Here is a 25712-nt window from a genome sequence, read left to right as displayed (position 1 = left end):
TGTTGGTAATATTGCTGGCAACATCTAACCTACTAACTTTGTGAAAGAACTGTTTAATGTGTAAATATATGATACATGTATTTATTAATTGAACACTGAATATAAACACTTTGTGTGATTAAAGACTCTTCAGTTCCTCCCAGATACACATGAAGTCATCGTTTTTTTTTTCATTGGTTAAAACATCATCCGTTATTTTCTGTGGTTAGTTTTCTGTTGCTGAGAGTTTTTGCGTTCTGTCATTTAAAAGGAATCAGTCAGCTTTACACATTTAAAGGCTTTCAGTCATGGGAACGAGGGTGGCGACGAAGATATTTGCTCTTCTTTGTGTGTGTCTTATTTATGGCACTCCTCCTATTCTTCAAGCAGGTAAAGGATTTAAAGTTTGTGCATTTGACAGAGAATAACGTAACTGAAAGTAACGAGATTTAAAACGTCATTGTAACGAAAGTAATTCAGTTTGAGAAGAAATGCATGCAAATATATATATATATATATATATATATATATATATATATATATATATATACACACACACACACATTATGGATCCGTTGAATGTATCTGATTGGCTGACGAACGTTCTGCGGTGTGAAAGAATTCTCTGGAAAACCAACGGCGAACGTAGTTCCAGGCAGTTGACCGCATTACAGTTCCATATCACTTCGCATAGTAATAACGGTCACGCAGATTGCAGAAAAAGGTGTTAGCCTTAGCGACTTAAAGGCTACACATGACATTTCTCACTAGCTAGACCGCGCTCTTTACAGACGTTGCTGCAGAAAAGTGTTTAGAGACGCACATAGGTGAGAGAGAAAAAGAGAAAGAGAAAGAAAGAGAGAGCTTGTGTAAATTAGGATCTCTCTTTCTTTTTCTCTCTCTCTCTTTGTGTGTGTCTCTGTCGCTCTCGCTCTCTTTCTAATAACTTCATTATTAACTGCATTAGAATACTATCAACGGCTCAAGCCTCCACTACCAGCTTCAAAACAACGTTTTGGTACTGTAACAACCGCACAAAAGGACAGGGAAGGCAGAGACCCACACAATCAGATGGCAGTTTATACACGGTTCTTTATTGCTTGTTAAAATATGGCAATCTCTCATAAAACAGATTACCCCCCTGGTTAGCCGAAATTGGCCCACATACGAAACAGACGAGCTCCCGTCAGACGAGGAGAATACACAGAAAATCTTATCAGTTTATGAGTCCACCTAATCAGCTTCTCCACTCTCTGTATTATTTCAAACGGTTACATCGGTCACGAGCTCACCTAGCCCACAATCATGTCCCTAGCTGTCTAACACATTTACCCACCACTGACTGCCTATCTTCACCGCCGGAGATACTAATTATCCCGAGCGGCCGTCTAGCGTTTCCCCATCAGTGAGAGCTCGCGGAATCTCTCGCGAATAGTATACTCAACCCATCCTTAAATAATCATCATCTCCTCCTACATCAGCTGTACACTTTAATTTAATTAGGCCACAACAATTCATTCAAATTAAGGGGCGTGTACATTAACACCTAATTCCAATTATTTCCTTCTCATTACAGTACTAGCCAAAGAGGAATTGGATGAGATGCGGAAGAAATAGTCCTACTTACAATAGCGAAACAGGACGAATCCTTTTAAATAAATTATCGGATCGATGTCTTGAAGTGTGGTAACCGTAGTATAAGCGGAATAATTGACTCCGGGCCGTTAAATTATTAGAAAAATAATGCACACCCGAGGTGTAACGGCCACTCCGCTTCGCGTCATGACCGCATCACCACCTCGGGTGTGCATTATTTCAAATTCAACGGCCTGTCGTCAATTATTCCTTATATATATATATATATATATATATATATATATATATATATATATATATATATATATATATATATATATATATATATAATAGTCTACAGAGAAAACGTTCCAGCCTATATATATATATATATTTTTTATAACCACATAAACTAACCAGTAAAAGCTGCAGATTTTTACGATTAGGAAAGAGTCCAGATACAAACACACGCACACAATCAATGCCAACTGTATAAAGCAAAAGCCGGATTGGCATTTTATTATAATTTTTTTGGTCCAAAAAGAGGACATGTCCTGGGAAATAAAGGAAGTAGCGTCTGCACACACAGACGAAACTTATTAGAGAAGTGTGACTTATACCTCTGTAAATAAAGACAATTTAAATTATAGTCTTTCACACTTTAATGCCATTTGAATGGAATATACGCTCGGTTCAAACTGGAATCATGGTCAATATCTGGTGATGTCCCTGACACAGCAATATATTGGCCCAGATCCGGCCCACATCCGGCCCACATGAAATCCATTCGGGCCGGATCTGGGCCGACACTGCTTGCTGTCTGGGGTGCACTTCGCATGGCACTTAGGGTCAAACAGAACGAATGTCTGAAGTGATGAGAGAAACATATAAACTGTCCAGAGCGGGAATGGAGTTGAAACCGCTGCTCTAGTCTACAGAAATGTAGAGAAGTCTAGTAAATCTACAAATGGAAATAATTATGTGACGATTGACCATTAATGATGAACAACTGCCTTTATCAAGCGGAATCACAGAACGAAAGAGAAACACAAGAAACACAACTGACTTCAGACACAGAAGAAGATGACATCAGTGGAAATATAGAAGACTTTAAATCTCTCAAGATCTGATTAAACAGCTTTACCAGCTTGTCATTATTAGGCAGATTGAATTTATTTGTGTCAGCGAACATCAAGGCTTTACAGATCATTTTGTGAACAAAATGTTTTCATGTGAAGTAATGCAAAGACCACAAACATCCAGAATCAGCAATATGAGTCTCTACAATGGTGACAGTCAACAAAATCCTTAATGCTGCAATGCATGCTGGGATACATGGGTAAGTCTTGCACTGTGCTGATAAGCACATTCAGTGCAGCGTTTTGTTGAGTCACCGTCGTTGAGACTCATATTGCTGATTCTTGATGTCTGAGGTCTTTGAATTGCTACAGATGAAAACTTTTTGTGCACAGTGATTTGTAAGTTATTTAAATCAGATTTTTATAGTACTATTAGATGCTAAAGCAATGCAACATTAATTTAATCAGGAATTGGACTTTAAATGAAATCGGTGGGTTATCTGCCCACAACTTTCCCAGGCTGCCCACATTTTTATACAATTTGGATTATGGATTACATAAAATGTAAAATTAGAATGAATTTTTTTTTTTAGTTTATAGGCCGACGTTCTGCAAAGGCATTCCATGCGAGGTCAGAGAATTTTTTTTTCTTAGTTCAGAGCAATGGTTTGGGAAATTTCAATCAGGTATAGTGTGTTACAAAATCGAGAAAAAATCTGTCACTGCTTTCTCCTTCACTTTACTTGTCTTTAAACTAGTGAATAGTTTTGCATTCATATTTTATTTCTCTTCACTGCAGAGAAACACTCGCTGTATTACATTTACACGGCTTTGTCCAAACCTATCAATCTGCCGGGTATCTATGAATTCATTGCTATGGGTCTGCTAGATGACAGACAGATCGACTATTACAATAGTGAAGAACAGAAGAAGATTCCCAAACAGACCTGGATGAAGGAGAAAATGCAAAAGGATTACTGGGAAAAGGGAACCCAGTCAAGAAAGAGCAAAGAGCAGTGGTTTAATGTGAATATCGACATTGTGATGAAACGCATGAGACACAGTGAATCAGGTGAGGATCGTTCATACAGTTTAACCAGCATATACATGATCGGTCGATTTATATTAGCATCTTCTCACAGCCATTTTGATACTTTGTCTGTTTCAGATCTTCATGTTCTTCAGTGGAGACACGGTTGTGAAGTTGAGAAGCAGGGAGATGAAGTGAAGTTTTCTAAAGGCATTAGTGAGTACGCCTATGATGGAGAGGACTTTATGTCTTTTGATGTTGAAGCATCTCAGTGGGTCACCTCAGTTGATGCAGCTCTACCAACCAAGAGAAAATGGGAAAATATACCAATCCTAAACCAATACACCAAAGGCTACCTGGAGAAAGAGTGTGTGGATTGGCTCAACAAATTCAGAGAATATGAAGATGAGGAGCTCAAACAGGGCTGTGAGTAAATTAATTAGTATGGTTGATGCACTGCCGAAGATGGCACTAATTGATAAACTGATTCCTGTGTTTCCAGCTCCCCCAGAAGTTCATGTTTTTGCAAGCAAATCTACCAAAACCAAATTGAAACTCATCTGTATGGCCACCGGATTCTACCCCAGTGACGAGATTATGGCCATTAGGAAATATCGCACATCTCTGCCTGAAAATGAGGTTGAATCCACAGGAATCAGACCAAACCATGATGGATCCTACCAGATGAGGATGAGTGTGGAAATCAACAAGGATGAAGAAGCAGAATATGATTGTTTTGTGTCCCACAAGAGTATGAAAGAACCAGTTATCATCAAATGGGGTAGGCAAACTGAAAGCATTAATTCAATTGTGATATGCATCATAATGCTTTTCAGATATTAATCAGAATTCAAACATTATTAATGTGGTTTTCCAGGACAACAGAAGACAACTACTGAATCATTGACTCCCAGTGTCACTTATACTGAAGAATCTGCTGGTATGTTTCGTCAATTGCTCTGTTACCAAGCAAACTTCAGATATGAGTTTTAATGTTTCGTTGTTTCTCCAACAGGACGAGAGAATGCTGGCGAAGCACCAAACAGCAGTGCGACCATGTTCATACTCTCTTTCTCTCTCATATTTCATTTCATCTGGATAATTTGAAGCACTTTCTTAATGCACTCAATGACACCTTACAGCATCATCAGCAAATTGTTCATTTATTTTCTAATGCGTTAGAATTAATTTAGACGGCAAAGAGCAATAAAAATGATTTACATTTTTTTTACAGGAATTCAATGACAGCTTAAACAGACGATAACTAATCATGCAAGACAAACTAAGTATTATTATTTCTTCCCACTGTCAGAATACAATCAAGTTGAATAACTAATGTCTGCTATACTCTTTAATTATTTAAATGATTGAATTACTTACTATATCTGTAAACATGTTAAGAACAGTAGGCTAGCCAGCAAATAAAACCATCATCTAACAAACTCTATTTTTGTGGAAGAATTTTTCAATGTAAATATATCATTGATTAAAGTCCTTATGAACAATTAATAGTTTATCAACATAATAATAAACAGTTTTTTTTGTGTTGCTTCACCGCGTTCTGCCCAGATACATATCAAATTTAAATTATGGCTTTATTGTTTTATTTTCTTATTGGTTACAACATAATTAAATTTTTTTCTGTAATTCCTATGCTGCTGTATTGCGTTCAGCGAATACACTGAACAAAATTATTCAATTATTATTCAATGGCTGTGTGAAGTTGCTGGATATGGGCAGGAACTGGAACACGCTGTCGTATACGCCGATCCAGAGCATCACAAACATTCTCAATAGATGACATGTCCAGTGAGTCTGCTGGCCATGCAAGAACTGGGATGTTTTCAGCTTCAGGGAATTATGTACAGATGCTTGCAACATGGGGCCGTGCATTATCATGCTGCATCATGAGGAGATGGTCGTGGATGAATGACACTACAATGGACCTCGGGATCTCCAATGATTTCCCAGTGTGGACCGGACATGTGCCTGTTAATCGTGAGCAGGTTTTTCTTCCTTACCATTAGGGGTGCTAGAGTGGATGAGCAGGAATGAGCAAAGGAGCAAAGAATATTTAAGGAATAATCTAAAGGAAAGATGTTCAATAAATGTAAATATCTAAGAAGAAACACAATGAGCTGTATTAGCAACTAGGGGTTGGAGGGAAAAATATTATGGAAGTTATGACAAAACAAAACAGAATAAATAAAATGTAAAACAAACTAACAAAAACACACACAGAAAGAGGAGAGAGCAGGCCTGTGGATATAACATGGTCTAAAGAGTAGAGGGCACTGTTGAGTCGTACCAACATGATATGGCTGAAAGAGAAGAGATGGGCCAAATACTTAATAGTCCTTCTGTAAACAGGACAGGGTTTAATTTAATAGGCCTAATGGTGAATGAAGGTTCCTCAGGGGAGAACAAGTGGCCCCTCATCCCCTTAGCTGAGCAATCAAACAGAGATGACCTTCAGCACAACTGGGTACCACAACTGATGGTGGTTCAACGACCAGCTGTCAGGGCCGTCATTGGATTTCCAAATGGTTGGATCCGTCGTACAAGGAACCCTAAACAGAGTATTTGACCTTCTGTGTCAGTGGCATGGATGAGTCCTCTCCCGGTGTCTGAACCCCGAGCATTATCAGGAAGGCTATTCCAGAGTTTGGAAGCCAAATGTGAAAAAGCTCTACCTCCTTTAGTGGACTTTGCTATCCTAGGAACTACCAAAAGTCCAGCGTTTTGTGACCTTAGGGTGCGTGATGGGTTGTAGCGTGGTAGAAGGCTAGTTAGGTACGCAGGAGCTAAACCATTTAGGGCCTTATAGGTAAGTAATGATAATTTGAAACTGATACAGAACATAATAGGTAGCCAGTGCAGAGACTGTAAAATTGTGGTAATATGATCATATTTTCTTGACCTGGTAAGGACTCTAGCTGCTGCATTTTGGACTACCTGTAGCTTGTTTATTGAAGATGCAGGACAACCACCTAGAAGTGCATTACAATAGTCCAGTCTAGAGGTCATGAATGCATGAACTAGCTTTTCTGCATCAGAAACAGATAACATGTTTCGTAGCTTGGCAATGTTTCTAAGATGGAAGAATGCAGTTTTTGTAACATGGGAAATATGGTTTTCAAAAGACAAGTTGCTGACTAATGTGACACCCAGATTTTTGACTGTAGAGGAAGTAGCAGTGCATCCATCTAGTGGCAAACTGTAGTCTACTAGATTCTGTGAACTGTTTTTGGTCCAATAAGTAACATCTCTGCCTCTGAAAATTATTGGTCATCCAATCTTGCAATGCAAGCGATAGAAAGTTGCAGGAATAAAAACTTTATCGAAGAAATTGGGACAGATTAATATGATATGTAACACCACTGAAGAATTCACTCATAAAAGAATTGGATCAAAAAGAAAGAAAGTAGTCCCAGTGGACAAACGTGTTTAGTCAAGCAATTAACACTAGGAATAACATCAGTGGAAAAAAATATATATTTTATATTTAAAAAATATTAAGAGTAAATAATACATTCAAAAATCAATGCAGAATTTGTAAATCAGTTGCAGAAGAAACACATTAGTATGGGGTACAATAAGGGAAATGGGAGGAATACAATGGAGAAAGAACAGCAGTGACAAGTTAGAAAGCAGAAATGCTAGCTAAATGTGTAAGAAAAAAGTGTGAAGGATAACAGACATTAGACAAACATGAAACCATATCATACAAGTCATTCTGACTGCAGTACATTAAGACAAAACTGGAATAATAAGTGAACTAATTAAGCAGTTTGTTGACCAGTCCTGCCAAAGAAGTATCCTTGACTTTGAGAAATGCCTGAGAAATTTTTCAGATGACGAATGCGAAAAAAACGCTTGTGAAAAATTCACAATCACTGTGTGCAATGGCCTTTATAATCTTATCAAATTATTCAGATATTCTCAAAGTATTCATAATAATGTATTTAGGATTACATTTATGACTGTGACATGTAGCCATCATGCATTATCTGTGAGAGAAACAAGTGACTCGTTCTGACATGGTTTTTGTAAGTATCAGACGGTTTAGTTTAGTGTGGTTTAGCAGCAGCGGTCACTGTTTTATCACCATAGCAACTACAGCTAAGACGCGCATGGCCTCTAACTCGGCTCAGCAGTAAAACCACTTCCTGTTCATGTTTTAACAAGTCATTTCTCATCATGAATGTTGATGTGGCTTCATAAATAGGCCTAGACGTGTCCGGCCTGTGGGACTGTTGTTCCAATTCCTGTTGCTACCGCTGGTCAGAGGTTATTTTATTAATTATTTCATTATTCACAAAGCTCCACAGCTTCATTGCTCTTGTGCAAAGTATGAAATAAGAAACAGTTTCAGTAGAAACAATGAAGCTGGAGGAGTGTGTGGGCACTGGAATCTCTGCGGGTTTGAGTGTGCGTGGGAGACAAAGTTTATTGTCATTTTTAGCTTGTGTGGTGAGAGATGAGATGAGACGACTTGTCTGCAGAAGGCACAGTGAACGTTTAACACTGTCATGGTGACAAACACTAAAGACGAGAGACAAAATACTTCCCCAGATGACAGCTTTAACAATAGAGATCAGGCTCTCAAACTTTCTCCCACTAGTCTAGATGTATACAGTTTAACCAGTAACCTCTACTCTCTGTAAAACAGTATGAACACAATATTCACTTGCTTATTTTGTCTTATTTAAGCTACTGTAATTCACTATACAATGGCATAAGCCAGTCCTCTGTAATGCGTCTATGAGGATGCTGACAGGCAGACAGTCCAAACACATTATGCACATTATTTTGCTGTAAACTGGTTACCAATCAAATTTAGAACTGTTTTTAAAACTTTAACCTTAGTTTTTGAATCTCTACATAATAAGGCCACATCACATCTTCCAAAAGCAATCTCCACTCACAAACCAAACAGGTCCCTATAGGATCCAATCATCTTGGATTGGGAACTGAAGCGATCGAGTCTTCACTGTTGCTAATCTATAGAACAAATTACCAATTTCTGTTAGAACTGCATCCTCTTTACCATTTTATAAGTAGCTTATCTGCTTCAAAACATCTATTTTCCATAGCTTTTATAAATGTATCTTGGGCTTTCTTATATTGTGTTTCATATTTGTCTAATTTTAGCACTGCTCAACGGGGAGTTGTGTTTAAAGTGATTTAAAGAAAGAAAGAAAGAAAAAGAAAGAACAGTAAATTATTCCTCCTGGGCGGCTGCGAGATCCCACGCCACCTTCATGTAAATGACAACATGCAAAAAACACGTCACGTCTGAGCAGATCTGTGTGGAATAATGAGCGCTTATTGAGTTTTTTTTGTTGTAATTAACCAAATTAACCGAATTAATTTAATCCTAACTATAAAAGTATTTTAGTAGCCTATAGCCATAATCGCACGTCCTAGTTGCGTGTAGCCTACAAGATAAACACATCCTTCGCGTGGGCGCGCGCGCTGAGAGTCACGCAGTGAGCTCGCGCACATCCTCTCCATCCGCGTCATTAATATTGTCAGTCTTAATGACGGGAATAGATGCGTTTCGACAAAATTAGACTGTGATTTATAACTCCAAGTTTAACTTGATGATATTCTGCGCGACTGGAGGGAACTTCAGAGGAGATTGACGGAGAATAACCCGAATCATTCACGGTAAAACTCTTCATCTCTCATTCCGATGCATGATACCTGATCCAAAACTCTGATAAACAATATCATCTGATAGATAAATAAACCCATAGTTGTGTTTTCCAACTATGTGGTTAGTCGGTTAATTTATAGGCTTTGGTAAGTAATATTTTCGTTGTTTATGTGAATAACCGCGAAAGGACGGAATAAACCATATAAAACTTTGATCGAAGTTCAGATAAAGCTTTATTTTGTCGAGGAAGCCACAAACACTTTAGTTTAGATGTAGTAATGTAATGTTCTCATTGTTTATAAAGCGCGTCAACGGAACGTTTGGCTTCACAATGTTTCACTAAGAGGAGAAAACGGGAATAATCAGTTAAGATGACTCTCACACAAACTCGTTGTAATAATGATGTTGTGCGTGTTTTAGTGTGTGATGCCGGTGTCAGGACACCGGTCATATTCTTCAGTTTAGTGTGTTTGTATGGGATGTGATGAGGAAATATGTTTAACTCACGGCTATATAAAGCAGGAAGCGTGTGAATGAAAGAGGAAGATGAGAATCATGTTTGCAGAAATTATCAGTATCAGTAACAACTAGTCTCAATTAGTCTAGTATAGAACGCATAGGTAGGTTTTTTTTTTTTTAAATAAATGAAAAGACAAGAAAAGGAAAAGTGCTAGTATTAGTTGGTTAAGTGCTGTCGAAAAAGATGAGTCTTCAGATGTTTCTTGAAAATGAGTAAAGACTCAGCTGTACGAATGGAGATTGGGAGGTTATTCCACCAGCTGGGCACAGTCCAGGAAAAGGTCCGTGAGAGTGATTTTGAACTTCTTTGGGATGGTACCACAAGGCGTCGTTCACTTGCAGAGTGCAAACTTCTGGAGGGCACATAAGATTTAACCAGTGAGTTTAGGTAAGTTGGTGCCGTGCCAGTGATCGTCTTGTAGGCAAGCATCAGTACCTTGAATTTGATGCGAGCAGCTACTGGTAGCCAGTGTAACCTGATGAGGAGAGGAGTAACGTGAGCTTTTTTTGGCTCATTGAAGACAACCCTCGCTGCTGCATTCTGGATCAACTGCAGAGGCTTGACAGTACATGCAGGAAGGCCCGCCAGGAGAGCATTACAATAGTCCAGTCTGGAGAGAACAAGAGCTTGGACAAGAAGTTGGGTTGCTTGCTCTGACAGGAAGGGTCTAATCTTCCTAATGTTGTATATGGCAAATCTGCAGGACCGGGTCGTTGTAGCAATGTGGTCTGTGAAGCTTAACTGATGATCCATCACAACTCCTAGGTTTCTGGCTGTCCTCGAAGGAGTTATGGTTGACGAACCCAGCTGTATAGAGTAGTTGTGATGAAACGATGGGTTAGCTGGAACCACCAGCAGTTCTGTCTTAGTAAGATTGAGCTGAAGGTGATGGTCATTCATCCAGCTAGAAATGTCACTCAGACAGGCTGAAATGCGAGCAGCTACCGTCGGGTAATCTGGTTGGAATGAGAAGTAGAGTTGGGTGTCATCAGCGTAGCAGTGGTAAGAAAAGCCATGCTTCTGAATGACAGATCCTAATGACGTCATGTAGATGGAGAAGAGAAGTGGTCCAAGTACTGAGCCTTGAGGAACCCCAGTAGCAAGGTGTTGTGACTTAGAAACATCACCCCTCCAAGACACACTGAAGGATCTGTCAGAGAGGTAGGACTTAACCCACAGGAGTGCGGTTCCAGAGATGCCCATCTTTCTGAGGGTGGACAGGAAAATCTGGTGATTAACGGTGTCAAATCACAATGAATAGTGTTGATGTTTTTAAATTACTAATATCACATATCATTTATGATAGATAGTATGCACAGTGAGACGCGGGCTGTGTGTTTGTGTGATCACCTGATGATGATGATGAAGGATCATATGTTCTGTCAGTAGTTATGTCGTGATGGCTCCGCCCCAAAGGAGGCGTTCCCTCGGCCCTGTCTCACCCAAGCGCATCTATAGGAGCCTGTCACTCAAACTGAAGGGCGGGGCTTCCCCCAGTGAGGCGGAGCCGTCTGATTGGAGGAGGCGGCTGAGCAGAGGACCAGCGGAGGTAAAAATACACACACACACACACACACACACACACACACATATATATATATATATATATATATATATATATATATATATATATATATATATATATATATATATATATATATATATATATATATATCAGTGGTGTAATTAACCAAGGAAAAATACTTTGTTACAGTACTTAGGCTAATTATTTTTTGGGAGTATCTGTATATTTCAGCCAACTTTTACTCCACTAGATTACCTAATTAAAATGTATACTTTTACTCACATACATTTCCCCAAAGTATATTCACTACTTGCTACCAAACAGTCAGAAGAACACAGACTATAGGAAAGCAGGTTTGACCAATCGGTGGTCTGCGTTTGTGAGTTAGACTCCTAAAAACAGCTTTGCTCATGTGGTGTGCACAACCACGGATGATTTCATTTCCCGCTCAGGTCGAGTCAGATATAGTGCAATATACAGCATCGTCATTGATAATATGGTAAGTGTTGCTGTAATGATGGCCGTAGCCAGGCTTTGAATATTAGTGACGTCCAGGGGGTTTCTATAATAGAATTGTGCTATAATAACCCCTAGAAATACAACTAATTATATACACTAACACTTGAGAAGAGACATGGAGATGAAATGTAGAAATGTAGTTGTTTTTGGAGGGATGCTATTTTTTAAATCATACCCTATTTATTGCATTAAAGTTTGTTAATAATTTAATCAGTTGTTTATTATTCATGCAACCATACATATTGCTGTTATAGTTTTTATTTATAATCATTATAAAGCTGATAACTTTGTCTAGTGCTCTTATGAATGTTTCTAGCATGATATATGAAAGTTTAACTGCTGAATAGCATAGGCTTCTTAATGGCTAGTATTTGTGTATTTCGTTTCATTCTGTACTTTAAGTTACTTGTTCTGCAGATCTCTGCACTAGAGTTAGACAGCGCTTTGATAGCGTTGATAACGTTTCTGACAGGTAATATTTATATATATATTTTCCTTACCAAATGTCATTAACTTTTTTGATCGGAGTGACTATTTACAGTAATTTCACACCAAACGTGTTATTTTCGTCTAGTCATTATTTTCGTTGGAAATATTAGTGTTATTTTCATCCTAACTGTTGGTTTCAGTGGTGCAGAAAGTAGACGTGTGTCATACAACTTTTGATGTGATTGACTTGGGTTCGAATCTGCCTTTTGGCGAACTTTTTTCTTCCTTTTCAAATGTCAAATCACATCAGAAAAGCACAAATTTACACTCAATAAGTTATTATTGCATACTGTTTTATAATGTACTACTGAGGTGCAGATAATAGCCACTATTTAGAATACATATTATAAATAGCAGAAAATCCTGCTATTTAAATATAGTATAAATACAATCTATTGCTATTTGTACTTAGTGTAAATCGCTGCTGCCTTTTTTGATTTAGATTTTTTTGATCGCTCTCACTCACAACTCTCTGAAGACTCGTTCACTTCAGTTGGGTCTCGATCATTTCACACCACGGACGCTAAACATTCTGGAATATAAATGCAGACATTCACATGAGGAGTTTAGCAGCAAATTAGTCAATCAAAGAACATTAAAAAATCAAAAATTGACCTCATAGCTGGCTAGGGGCCTGGTTGTAATGATGTGCAATCTGACGTTATCAAGTAGTCTATATCAGTGGTTCCCAAACTTTTCCATTCCACGACCCACCTAGACAAGTGTAATATATTTCACGACCCACCAAAATATTAAAAAAAAAAAAAAAACAACGAGTGAAATTACTTTAAACCTAATCTTACTTAAAATTTTTATGACAGAAATTAAGTATTTAAGAAAAATAACCATTTTATTTTAGAGTACAACTGAAAATTTCACTACAAATTTACAAGTTTTAATTTTTGTTTACTGGCGTTAAAATATGTAGTGTCCATAAAAACGTGAAGCAGGCTCACTCCAGTGAAGTGTGATCTGCGCTGCTGTGTTTTGTTGCATTCATGATCCTTCCGTGTGTGTCGGCGAGAACGGAGCACAATCCAACACTTTTTTAGAAAAGCATAAGAAGCAAAGCAGAACTATCTAAAACAGTTTGGAGATTAAAATAATTGTGAAATAGGTAAAAAAAGACCGATTGAACCTTTTAATGACATTGCTCTGAGACCTTCAAAACACGCAACGCACACGGACTTAATTGCAATTTGAAAATCACACTAAGGATATTGCAGTTCATTATTAATGTTGGTGGGCTATATCGTTGTGATGAGTGGGTTCCCAGTTCCCGCCTCCTTCTTCCTGTGATTGTGAAGATTTTAATGTTTTACACTGGTGCCGAAGCCAGGGAGGAAGGAGGGGCGCGCTGCCGAAGATCCTTCGCCGCTGGGGTGAATCCGCAGTGCCATCGAGCAGGGCGAAGGAGTCTGCCGCCGAGGGTGCTCGATGTGGTGGGCTGGAGTGAGTTGCCGGGGGGGGGGGGGGGGGGGGGGGGGCGAACTCACTCCAGCCCACCGCCTCGATGACTCCTTCGTGGAAAGAGGTGGGAACCGGCGGACAATCAAACAAAGTTTTAATAACCAAATAAACACAAAACAGCGCGACAGCCCCTCTCGGATGACTGCCGTGCACAAATAAAAAACAAACACAAAATAAAACCCAGGCCTGGTCCTCTCTCGTCCTTCACTGTCATCGCTCCTCTTTTGTATCTTTCCGATCTCCTCCGTGGTTCTTGAGACCGGTGAGTGTTGCTCATTTCCCAATCACTCCACCGGCCTAGCTCTGTTCCCATGGCACTAGGCCCCGCCCCACTCGTCACATTCGTGCAGCCCTAGACTGAACTGTGTTAGTGTCTGTGTGTCATTGAAACGCAAAATTAGCTGCAGCCAAGTGACTTTGTGCGACCCACCTTGTTCCATTCCGTGACCCACGAGTGGGTCGCGACCCACAGTTTGAAAACCCCTGGTCTATATCACCAAACCACACACACTGTTTTGCGTCTCTGAGCAATGGACGGTGTTTACTTATTGAATGAATCAGCTTTTTGAATGAATCAGTTGAATAAATGATTCAGTGATTCACTCATTAACACGGTCAAATGAATCATTCGTTTGAATGAATCGGTTGAATCTCAATGACTCACTCATTAACATTCACTTGCTGTCACCTACAGGTGGTTTTAATTTCACATTTCGACTATTTTTTTTCATGTTTTGAATTATTTCAAATATCAGTATTCAATGTTTTATGTTAAAAACAAAACATTAGGCCTATTCATGCATCTGTATCTGCAATTTAAATGCATCCGTGTCCCCTCTGAGAAACATAAACTGTTTAAATACATGCTATTTCAGATGCAGATGTCCAGAAATGTTTTCTTATGTTGGAATAAAAGATACTAAGTATCAGAAGAAGTGCTTCTTATTCTTACCAAAAAATAGATCATGAAAGAAAGAGTTAGAACTGAACACAATCTTGCTACTCAAGATGAACATTTATATGTGATTAAAATATGTGATTTTAAAACATTTTTATCGATTGACATACAAACTTTTTATAGATTTAAGATTTCAATTTAAGGTTTAATTCTATAGATCCCCCAGAAAGAGATCCAGACGGCCTGCACCCCTTGGCCCCGTTTGATAATCCAGCCCTAAAATAAAGATAACTGAATAGCCTTACTCTAATCTGTTAACATGGGTGCAGAAAAAAAAATACACACTGCAAACGGAGTATGCATCTCAATGTTTTTTTTTTCACTTGTAAGTAAAATAAAGTACAAATGAAAAATATTGTAAATATGTTCAGTAATTATAGTAGTAATAACTGCCAGCTCTTGCAAAAAAATAAAAAATAAAAAATCTAATTTGGTCGGTAAATTATTTCACATCGTCGGCCATTGGCAGGTGTGGCAAAAAGTTAGTTTTAGGCCCTGCATACATACATATATATACATGTATATAAATATATATATATATATATATATATAGAGAGAGAGAGAGAGAGAGAGTGTGTCCTGCTGTCTGCATGAGTGTGTGTGTGTGTGTTCAGTACTCGTGTCTGTGGGATGCGCTGGAGAATGAAGACACCCTCGCAGTCCAGCATCTGTTATCCAGAGAGCGAGTTACAGAAGCACAGGTGAACGGCGTCAGTGAACTCGGCCTGGTGCCGCTGGACGTGGCCGCTCTTACCCATAATGCACCACTGCTGCAGGTGCTGGTGAAGGCCGGAGGCAAACACAACCCCACCTGTGAGTGACACACACTAACATCACACACACACACACACACACACACACACACACACACACGATAAATGTGATGCAGAATAAACCCAGAATTGACTGTATAACAGGGAATATCACAGCAAAGTTTGGCTTCTTTTGGCTTTAGTATTTTAAAGCAGCTATACTGTGCGATGAGACAAAAACAATAAAACCCATTACAAACAAGGCATTTGTTGCATCCAGTGGGAACATAATAACTGATTATAATGACTTTTACTGTCACGTTGTGTTGTGTATCGTGCTGCGTAAACATAAAACCATGTCTGCATTTGTGATCGGAGAAACAACAAACAATAAGCTCTACTCTACACTGCTCAAAACTCACGTTTGAATCATTATTGGCAAATTCTTTAAATATGTAAACGTACTTACAGGCTGTGAGTCAGAAGCACCAGACTGTCCTTGCAAAGTTGGAACTGACCCACTTTATAGAAACAGCCTTTGAGCACAGATGCATTGTACCAGGTTCAGGAAACAGTCCTCATCGTTGAAATGTTCTGGATTGAAATGTTACATTTAACATACTATAATTATTTTATAAATCATGATTACTAATACATTATTAGATATGAAAAAAATGTGAAAGAAACCAGAAAGGATTATTGTTAGATGCTTTAATAAATTGTAATAAAAAAATCTAATAAATTATAAGTAATAATGATTACTATTACATTTTAATTGTTTTAAATCAGTCGATTAGACATGTTTTCTGATTATTATTATTAAATTAAACTAAGTCAAGCTGTTAATGTTTTATGAGTTTAGTCGATTAGATATTTGGATTATTAAAATCGACCAAGAATCCAGAAAACACCAATCATGGAATTTGTGAGAAAATCAAATGTAATTTAGTAAAAAAAAATAAAAAAAAAAAAAGAGAATTACATCAGTTTTCATCCTTCAGTGGGTTGATGACATATAAATGCCTCTCGCCGTCCTGCCGCAGTGAGCTCGACCTCTGATTGGTCGCTGAAGCTGGACGAGCTGGTGTCATTAGCCGAGCAGAAGCAGGAGGAGTGGAGGGCGGAGCTTCTGCTGAGAGTGAAGGCGGAGCTTCAGTCACAGACAGACGTGCAGAAGAACGTAGATTTGTGGACGCGGCGGTGGGAACTTTACCGTCGCATGAGGGACAGATTCCACACAACCGGTATGAACACACACACACACACACACACAGATGTCATGTGACTCATCACACGGGTCTCTCCCTCTCTCTTAGCTCCGCCCAGGCCGCCCGCTGGAGCCGTCCTGCTGGTGATGAGTAACAGCTGTCTGTGTGTGCGAGTCTCTGAACCCACCGGTCAGACGCACGGACTCATCACCCGATACAGAGGTGGGATGCCTTCATACGACCGCAGTCATGTGACTGATGATGTCAGCACTCACCCGTGTGTGTGTGTGTGTGTGTGCAGTTGAGTGGAGCTCTTCGTCCTGTTTTCATCCTCTGAGTGGCACTGGATTCATCACAGACACCAGAAGCCCAGAGTTTAGCATCACGGGACTCCAGACTGTAAGACACAAACAAACTCAGCAATATATGATATACAGATGTGATGTTTCTGACTCGTGTGTGTGTGTAGGGTGTGCAGTATTACGTGCGGGTCAGTGCGTATAACGTCAGAGGTTGGGGTCCGTTTGTGAGCAGCAGCCCCCCGTGTGTCGCCCCGTCCAGTGAGTAACATGAACCATCTCTGTGTAAATAAAGTATAATCATCAGTGTAATAACCAATCCAGACCAGTTTCACTTCCGTTCAAAAGTTTAGGGTCTGTATGGTTTCAAATAATTCTGTTATTCAACAAAGACACATTAAATTGGTCAAAAGTGAGTAAATACATTTATAACAAAAGGGTTTCAAATAAATGCTGTTCTTTTGAACTTTCTATTCATCTGCGAATCCAGACAAATAAAATGTATCACAGTTTCCCACAAAAATACTGGGCAGCACGACTGTTTTTAACATTGATAATAATCAGAAATGTTTCTTGAGCATCAAATCAGCACATCAGAATGATTTCTGAAGATCATGTGACACTGAAGTAAAGATCACAGGAATAAATTACAACAATAAATTAAACCACCGTATTTTCCGGACTATAAGTCACACTTTTTTCATAGTTTGGCTGGTCCTGCGACTTATAGTCAGGTGCGACTTATTTATCAAAATTAATTTAACATGAACCGAGAGAAATGGACCAAGAGAAATGAACCAAGAGAAAACATTACCGTCTCCAGCCGCTAGAGGGCGCTCTATGCTGCTCACTGCTCCTGTAGCCTACACTGAGCAGCATAGAGCGCCCTCTGGTGGCTGTAGACGGTAATGTTTTTTCTTGGTTCTTGGTTCTAAATAAATGCGACTTATAGTCCAGTGCGACTTATATATGTTTTTTTCCTCGTCATGAAGTATTTTTATACTAATGCGACTTATACTCAGGTGCGACTTATAGTCCGAAAAATACGGTACAACATTTTCACATATAAAACAGTTATTTCAGGGTTCCTACGGGGTTTGGAAAAGTTTGATTCAATTATTTTCCATGGAAAAAAGAAAGCAGAATATGGAAAAATATTTGTGTTTCCAGCCTTTTTTTATAATAGAAAATTCCGAATTTACTGAAAATAAATGTATCGTACAAGAAGTGAGGTTTCATGGCAGCTGATTCTCTTGTGATCACCAGATATGACTGAATGAATTCAAGGTGCAATTTTTCATCATGCTGTTAGAATTAGGGCTGGGTGATTTTCCCGATTTTATTGATTCACTTGAATTTAATGTTTTGCCACAATTAATTTTTTTTTAAATATCGAGGAATCGTGATTTTGAATAGAAATATTACTAAATGTTAGAATTAGACACTTGTTAACAGTAAGAGAAAAGAAGAATCCAACACATCAGAGCATTAACCGCTCGCGTGTGACACTTGACACGATCTGTGAGGACCATAAATACAGCACTGAATGTGCTCTTGTGTTGACAAACTTCCTTTAACTTGAGCGCTGTGTTTCTAGAGTGTTGTTTCATGCATGAGACACTGCAGGAGACACAAGCACAACAGTCAAACACAGCCATGTTTACACAGAAAGAAAACAGTGGAAAAGCAGTACAATCGAATGAAACCTGTAATGAACTACTGTTTTTTCATGTTTGCATCATGCTGACAGGCTGAAAGCTGCTGTTCATTGTTTTTACAGAACATTTATAGTTAATAATAATCTGCTGGTGTTATACCTTCAGTCATTTTGCATTTGAATTACCTTGAGTTTTGAGATTTTTCTCGCATTATTTCTGAACACATAATATGTAGAAGACACGTTTGTACAATATGTAGTTCCATTCATGCATCTTTTCTGCGAAGATATTTAACAAGTGCTTTGTGTAACGTTTACATCATGATTATAACTTCATGTGTGGTGTGCTTGCAATAGAGTTTACGGTAACTAGAAGGTTAGGAAAGAGAAAGTTACTTGAATCATGTTGTAGTTACATTTTCAAGTTGACTAATCAAAAATAATAAGAAAAAAAAACAATCGAGAATCAGTCATATGTTCTAAAAAAAAAAAAAATTAAGATTGAATTTTTTTGCCAAATCGTCCAGCACTATAAAGCATTTTGGGTTTGTTTACACTATTCTTAGCACTGTATTACATAATTTGAGGATCTTTGCAAAAATAAGAAATCTACAGACTTGTATGTGCGCAGAAGAAGCCAGTAAACGGAGCGTATAGGACCGTGCACACTGGTTGTGCCATCAGCTCATTTCACAGTGTGGTTTCTGGGTCACCACAGAGCACGCACTGAAGAGACATAAGGCCTAGACATATGACACACTGTCCAAATGAAAGCCAAATCATAAACACTTTTTACAGTACCAGTCTTTTTATATACCCTTCAACTAGGTGAAGTCATGCCATCAGGCTGCTTCGTGTCATGGCTTCTCCTGCGTCACAGAGGAGGTGTTCAGTCCAGTGTTCAGAGGAACCCTGAGCTGGCACATCTCTGTTCATTCATGTGCATCCATGCTTTCGTTTAATCATAGTAAGATGACAGGGATACACAAAGAAAGTAGGTTATATAAAACTAGAAATTGTAATGCGTAAACATGCAAAACATTTCTATGTGCATGTGAATAGTTCCTCAAAGGCACAAAAAAAGTTTATTTTATGCATGTAAAAGTCTGTAGTTATTTATTTATTTATTAAATTAGGGACTTATGTCACTTTGAGAAAATCTATGAAAAAAACCCCTGAAAAAATAAAAAATATTTTCAGATGACTACTATATACCAAATATAAAGCTGAAAATAATGCTCTATTAACAATTTATGTTCAATATGGTCTAATTTGATTCTGGAAAAGTATGGAATTTTAAAATGTGTAGGAACCCTGTTGTTTTGAATTGTAATAACACTGTAGTGTGTGTATGTGTGTGTGTGTGTGTTTAGGCTGGAGCTCATGCTGCGGTGTGACGGTGAGACGCAGGAATCCAGCCGCAGCTGTCAGGAGAATCTCACTGCAGATCAGAGAGCCCACACTCAGCGGTACACACACACACACACACACACACACACACACACACACACACACACACTGAATCACTGTTCATGCTGATCATCAGGTGTGTGTTTCAGAAAGCAGGAGCTCAGTGAAGAGAGTGTCTGTGTCTCGTGGTCTGAAGCAACTCTTTCACTCCAGCAGGTTCGTTCGGCTCTTACAGAGGTGAGACACATCTTCATCACTTCAGATCAGATCAGTGCTTCTCAAGCTCACCACTCTAAACACATTCATTCAGTTTGATCCTTGAAGAGCCAGATTCTTACTGCACTGGGAGAAAATCTCAAAGGAAGCCTCATTTTTAGTGATTTCTAGTGTATTGGTATACTTTATTCATATTTTTTATCTGTTTTGTTTGTTTTATATTTTTTATTTATTTTTTACTTAAAGTTTTAGTATTTTTGTGTTTATATGGCTTTTATTATTATTTAGAATTTGGTTTTATTCTCCCCTTTTTTATTCCAATTTTGGTTAATGTATTTGTATTCTTGTTGTGTTTTTATCATTTGTATCAGTTTTCTAAATGTCTATATAGCTTTTATTTATATTTTGAGCTAGTGTTTTTCCCCCTTTTCTTTTTTATTAGTTTTTATAAGGTCTATGTAGTTTTTATGACAATTTGATTAGTTTTACATTTTTTAAATTGAATATATATATATATATATATATATATATATATATATATATATATGTCACAGTGTCTGGGTTGTGTTCCCTGGGTTTCCACTAGGTGTCCTCAGTTCCCACAGTGTTTATCATTTATCACTTCCTGTCTCCTTATTTGTTCACCTTCCTCCTTGTCTAGTTAATTGATTGTTCCCCACCTGTCTCCTGTTTCCCCATTATCCTTTTGTGTATTTATACCTGGTCTGTCTGAGTCTTAGTCACGGAGTCATTGTTTAATGTCCTATAGTTATTCATGTCCGTCGCGCCTTGCCTTGCCTTGCCTTGCCTTGCCTTGCCTTGCCTTGCCTTGCCTTCGTGTCTTGTTTATGTTATGTTTGGATTTACCGGTTTTGACCCTGCCTGGACTGTTTACCCCTTTGGATTACCCTTTGAATAAATAACTTACCTGCAATTAGTTCCCTCTCCTGTGTTATCTGTAACACCCAACGTGTCAGAAGGACTCCGTCACACAGGGAACCAGCGGTATGTCGTTTTTCCATTCCCCAGCCAAGATGGCGGAGCGGCGAACCAAGTACCTTCGGTTGATCGCCCTCCGCCAAGAGGGCTATGAAGTGGGGGCCCTGGCTCAGGTGTTCTGGTCCCTGGCCGAGGGCATGGGCTACAACGATGCGGCCCTCAAGGACTATTTTAATGGCGGGCTCGATGATCCAGTGTCTCAGGAGGAGATGGCGCAGTTAGAGACACTGGAATTCTGGGAATTTGTGCGCTACCTGCAGCATCAGCTTCGGTGGGATGCCCCAGCCGCTTCTGTCTCTTCTGGCGGGGTGGTCGTCAGCCCAGCACCACTGCCCAGAATGGCTACCAGCCAAGCGTCACAGCACAAGATGGCCGCTAACCCAGCGCCAATGCCCAAATTGGCCACCGTTCCAGCGCCACAGCCCAAGATGGCCGCCAGCCCAGCGCCAATGCCCAAATTGGCCATCGGTTCAGCTCCACAACCCAAGATGGCCGTCAGCCTAGCGCCACAGCACCAGATGGCCGCCAGTCCAGTGCCACAACCCCAGATGGCCGCCAGCCCAGCACCACAGTACAAGATGGCCACCTGTCCAGAGTCATGGCCCAAGATGGCTGCTTGCCCAGCGCTGCTGCACAGGATGAGAGTCTCAGCTGACCCTCCAGAGTCGAGTCCGGTCCCAGTGGACCCTCCAGAGTCGAGTCCGGTCCCAGTGGACCCTCCAGAGTCGAGTCCGGTCCCATTGGACCCTCCAGAGTCGAGTCCGGTCCCATTGGACCCTCCAGAGTCGAGTGCGGTCCCAGTGGACCCTCCAGAGTCGAGTGCGGTCCCAGTGGACCCTCCAGAGTCGAGTGCGGTCCCAGTGGACCCTCCAGAGTCGAGTGCGGTCCCAGTGGACCCTCCAGAGTCGAGTCCGGTCCAAGTGGACCCTCCAGAGTCGAGTCCGGTCCCAGTGGACCCTCCAGAGTCGAGTCCGGTCCCAGTGGACCCTCCAGAGTCGAGTCCGGTCCCAGTGGACCCTCCAGAGTCGAGTCAGGGGCCAGTGAACTCTCCAGAGTCGAGTCAGGTGCCAGTGACCTCTCCAGAGTCAGGGCTAGTCACCGCTGATCCTCCAGAGTCAGGGCTAGTCACCGCTGATCCTCCAGAATCAGGGCTAGTCACCGCTGGTCCTCCGGAGTCAGGGCCAGTCACCGCTGGTCCTCCGGAGTCAGGGCCAGTCACCGATGACCTTCCAGAGTCAGGGCCAGTCACCGATGACCTTCCAGAGTCAGGGCCAGTCACCGTTGAACTTTCAGAGTCAAGTCAAGTCACTGGGTGGTCTGCTGCTCCGCCCTGTTGGACTCCGGCATCGACCACAGGGGCGTGGTGGTCATCTGCTCCACCCTGGAGGACTCTGGCCTTGACCACAAGGGTGTGGTGGTCTTCTGCTCCGCCCTGGGGAGCTTCCGCTCTGACCACACGGACGTGGTGGTCTTCTGCTCCGCCCTGGGGGGCTTCCGCTCTGACCACACGGACGTGGTGGTCTTCCGTTCCGCCCTGGGGGGCGTTTGCCCTGACTACACGGTTGTGGTGGTCTTCCGCTCCGCCCTGGAGGACTCTGGTCTTGACCACAAGGGTGTGGTGGTCTTCTGCTCCGCCCTGGGGGGCTTCATGTTGTTGTTTTTTTCCTTTTGTTTTTGTGTTAATGTCGGTCCCTGTTCCTTTCTGTTAGTCTGGCCCTCCGTCCCTCCCCCTGAGCCTCCACCTGTCCGCCTCCCTCCTGATCTCTGTTTTGTGTCTGTCTAGGAGCGTCTGGGAGCCGCTCCGTAGAAGGGGGGTACTGTCACAGTGTCTGGGTTGTGTTCCCTGGGTTTCCACTAGGTGTCCTCAGTTCCCACAGTGTTTATCATTTATCACTTCCTGTCTCCTTATTTGGTCACCTTCCTCCTTGTCTAGTTAATTGATTGTTCCCCACCTGTCTCCTGTTTCCCCATTATCCTTTTGTGTATTTATACCTGGTCTGTCTGAGTCTTAGTCACGGAGTCATTGTTTAATGTCCTATAGTTATTCATGTCCCTCGCGCCTTGCCTTGCCTTGCCTTGCCTTGCCTTCTTGCCTTGCCTTCGTGTCTTGTTTATGTTATGTTTGGATTCACCGGTTTTGACCCTGCCTGGACTGTTTACCCCTTTGGATTACCCTTTGAATAAATAACTTACCTGCAATTAGTTCCCTCTCCTGTGTTATCTGTAACACCCAACGTGTCAATATATATATATATATATATGTATATGTATATATATATATATATATATATATATATATATATAATTTTTTTTTTTTTTTTTTTTTTTTTTTAATTGATCCCCCCCTTACATTTTCTTATTAATCTTCTGACCCAAAATGTTCAACTCTAACTCCTCCTAGAGCTTTAACTCTACAAACTCCAAACTCGGGTCTGACTTTCAGACTGTTCTGACATGGTGTGCTGTATCTTTTCAGATTGATTTGACTTTCAGTTTTCTTAAAAATTAATATTAATTATCATTAAAAAAAAACATAGACTTACATTGCAGAGATCTATCTATCTATCTATCTATCTATCTATCTATCTATCTATCTATCTATCTATCTATCCTAACAACATGCTAATAATTTTAGAAACATGCTAGTCGAATGCTAATCATGCTAGAAACATGTTAACAACATGCTAGTCGCATGCTAGTCATGATGCTAAAAACATGCTAGCAACATGATAATAATGCTAGAAACATGCTAGTCAAATGCTAATCATGCTAGAAACATGCTAGCAACATGCTAATCATGCTAGAAAAATGCTAGCCACATGCTAGTCAAATGCTAATCATGCTAGAAATATAATAGCAACATGCTAGTCATACTAATAACATGTTAGAAACATGCTAGATATCTATCTATCATGTTAGAAACATGCTAATGAAATGCTAATCATGCTAGAAACATGCTAGCGACATGCTAATCATGCTAGAAAACATGCTACATGTTTATTTTTGTAACATGCTAGTCGTATGCTAATCATGCTAGAAACATGCTAGCAGCATGCTTATATTGTAGAAACATGCTAGCACATGTTAGCAGCATGTTAATCATGCTAGAAACATGCTAATCATGCTAGCAAATGCTAATCACGCTAGAAACATGCTAGCAACATGCTAATCATGCTAGAAAAATGCAAGGAACATGCTAATCATGCTAGCAACATGTTAACAGCATGCTAATCATGCTAGAAACAGGTTAGCAACATGCTATTCATGTTAGAAACATGCTAGTCGCATGCTATTCATGCTAGAAACATGCTAGCGACATGCTAGCAACAAGCTAATCATGCCAGAAACATGCTATCAACATGCTAATCACATTATCAACATGCTAGCGACATGCTAATCATGCTAGCAACATGTTAATTTTATCTATTCTTTCTTTCAAACTAATCTATCATTCTTTCTTTTGAACTAATCTATCTATCATTCTTTCTAACTAATCTATCATTCTTTCTAGCTAATATATCTTTCTTTCAACTAATCTATCAATCCAACTTGAAACTACTTTATACTTCGAACTACTTTAAACTTCTAACTTCTTTAAACTTCTTTAAACATTCTGGTCAGGCTTTTTGAAGCCAACTTAAAGTTTGTCTCAGCAAACTTTTTTTTCTAGTTTTTTATTATTTTTTCATTGCTCATAAGTTTAGTTATTTTAGTACTTAAACTAGTTTTGTTTATAATAATAACCCTGATATATAGTTAGTTTCATATGTATTTTTTATTTTTATATACTGCTCATCATTTATTGGTTAAAATTAGCTGAAACCCTAAAGAACAAACGGGAAGTTTTGAAAACAATACTGTGTGCGGTTTAGTGATTTCATGGCTGCAGCAGATGCACTATAAATGTTGTGTGTGTGTGTATGTGTGTGTGTGTGTGTGTGTGTGTGTGTGTCTCTCACAGGGGTGTGTACCTGGCGAGTGTGTTCTCTCAGAAGGACAGTGTTCTGGTGACGGCTGATGATCAGCTCCCTCTGGTGGAGATCCAGAGCTGCTCCAGGTCCGTCACGCAGGACTTCCTGTGGTTCTGTAAGGTCAGGGGTCGATCTCACACTCAGCAATGTTTCTCCGTGGTCCTCCTCTTTGTGTCCTCACGTGTCTCTCTCTGTGTGTGTCTCAGCTGTCGTGTGCGTGGACACAGGTGCCGCGGCTGCTGCAGGTGCTGTCCTCTTCATCGCTCTCCTCGTCTTCATCATTGCTGCAGAACAGACTCAGTTTCCTGCGGGCCGTCGCACAGCTGCAGGTAACAGAGGATCCCCAAAACAGACTCCTCAATATACTGGACTAGCTTCTAGTAGTATTACCAAT

At 40.0% G+C, this 25712-nt stretch overlaps 2 protein-coding genes across 5 annotated transcripts in view; both read left to right on the top strand.

Moving 5' to 3' along the window:
* The first annotated feature begins 229 nt into the window (after positions 1 to 229).
* On the top strand, positions 230 to 5062 carry LOC132094965 (H-2 class I histocompatibility antigen, Q10 alpha chain-like). Its single transcript, XM_059499705.1, has 6 exons — positions 230 to 369; positions 3433 to 3705; positions 3802 to 4089; positions 4166 to 4444; positions 4541 to 4603; positions 4679 to 5062. Exons 1-6 carry the CDS (start codon positions 288 to 290, stop codon positions 4768 to 4770), a joined length of 1077 nt encoding a protein of 358 aa, XP_059355688.1. The 5' UTR covers positions 230 to 287; the 3' UTR covers positions 4771 to 5062.
* A 4075-nt stretch (positions 5063 to 9137) lies between these two features.
* Positions 9138 to 25712, top strand: part of LOC132156342 (ankyrin repeat and fibronectin type-III domain-containing protein 1-like) — a 23037-nt gene continuing 6462 nt past the window's right edge. Inside the window, exons 1-11 of one of the 4 annotated variants that reach the window (XM_059565473.1) lie at positions 9138 to 9336; positions 11235 to 11394; positions 15421 to 15619; positions 16602 to 16802; positions 16875 to 16988; positions 17068 to 17165; positions 17236 to 17326; positions 20096 to 20191; positions 20282 to 20369; positions 25309 to 25438; positions 25525 to 25647. In XM_059565473.1, the coding sequence (XP_059421456.1) occupies positions 11245 to 11394; positions 15421 to 15619; positions 16602 to 16802; positions 16875 to 16988; positions 17068 to 17165; positions 17236 to 17326; positions 20096 to 20191; positions 20282 to 20369; positions 25309 to 25438; positions 25525 to 25647 (1290 nt within the window). In that variant the 5' untranslated portion in view covers positions 9138 to 9336; positions 11235 to 11244. Of the gene's footprint in view, positions 9337 to 11231; positions 11395 to 15420; positions 15620 to 16559; positions 16803 to 16874; positions 16989 to 17067; positions 17166 to 17235; positions 17327 to 20095; positions 20192 to 20281; positions 20370 to 25308; positions 25439 to 25524; positions 25648 to 25712 lie in introns of those variants that run through there. The other 3 variants (XM_059565351.1, XM_059565429.1, XM_059565520.1) reach the window with 3 other exon arrangements.

Source organism: Carassius carassius, chromosome 1, assembly GCF_963082965.1.
Source record: "Carassius carassius chromosome 1, fCarCar2.1, whole genome shotgun sequence".
Lineage (NCBI taxonomy): Eukaryota > Metazoa > Chordata > Actinopteri > Cypriniformes > Cyprinidae > Carassius > Carassius carassius.
This window is presented reverse-complemented; position numbering and strand designations above follow the sequence as displayed.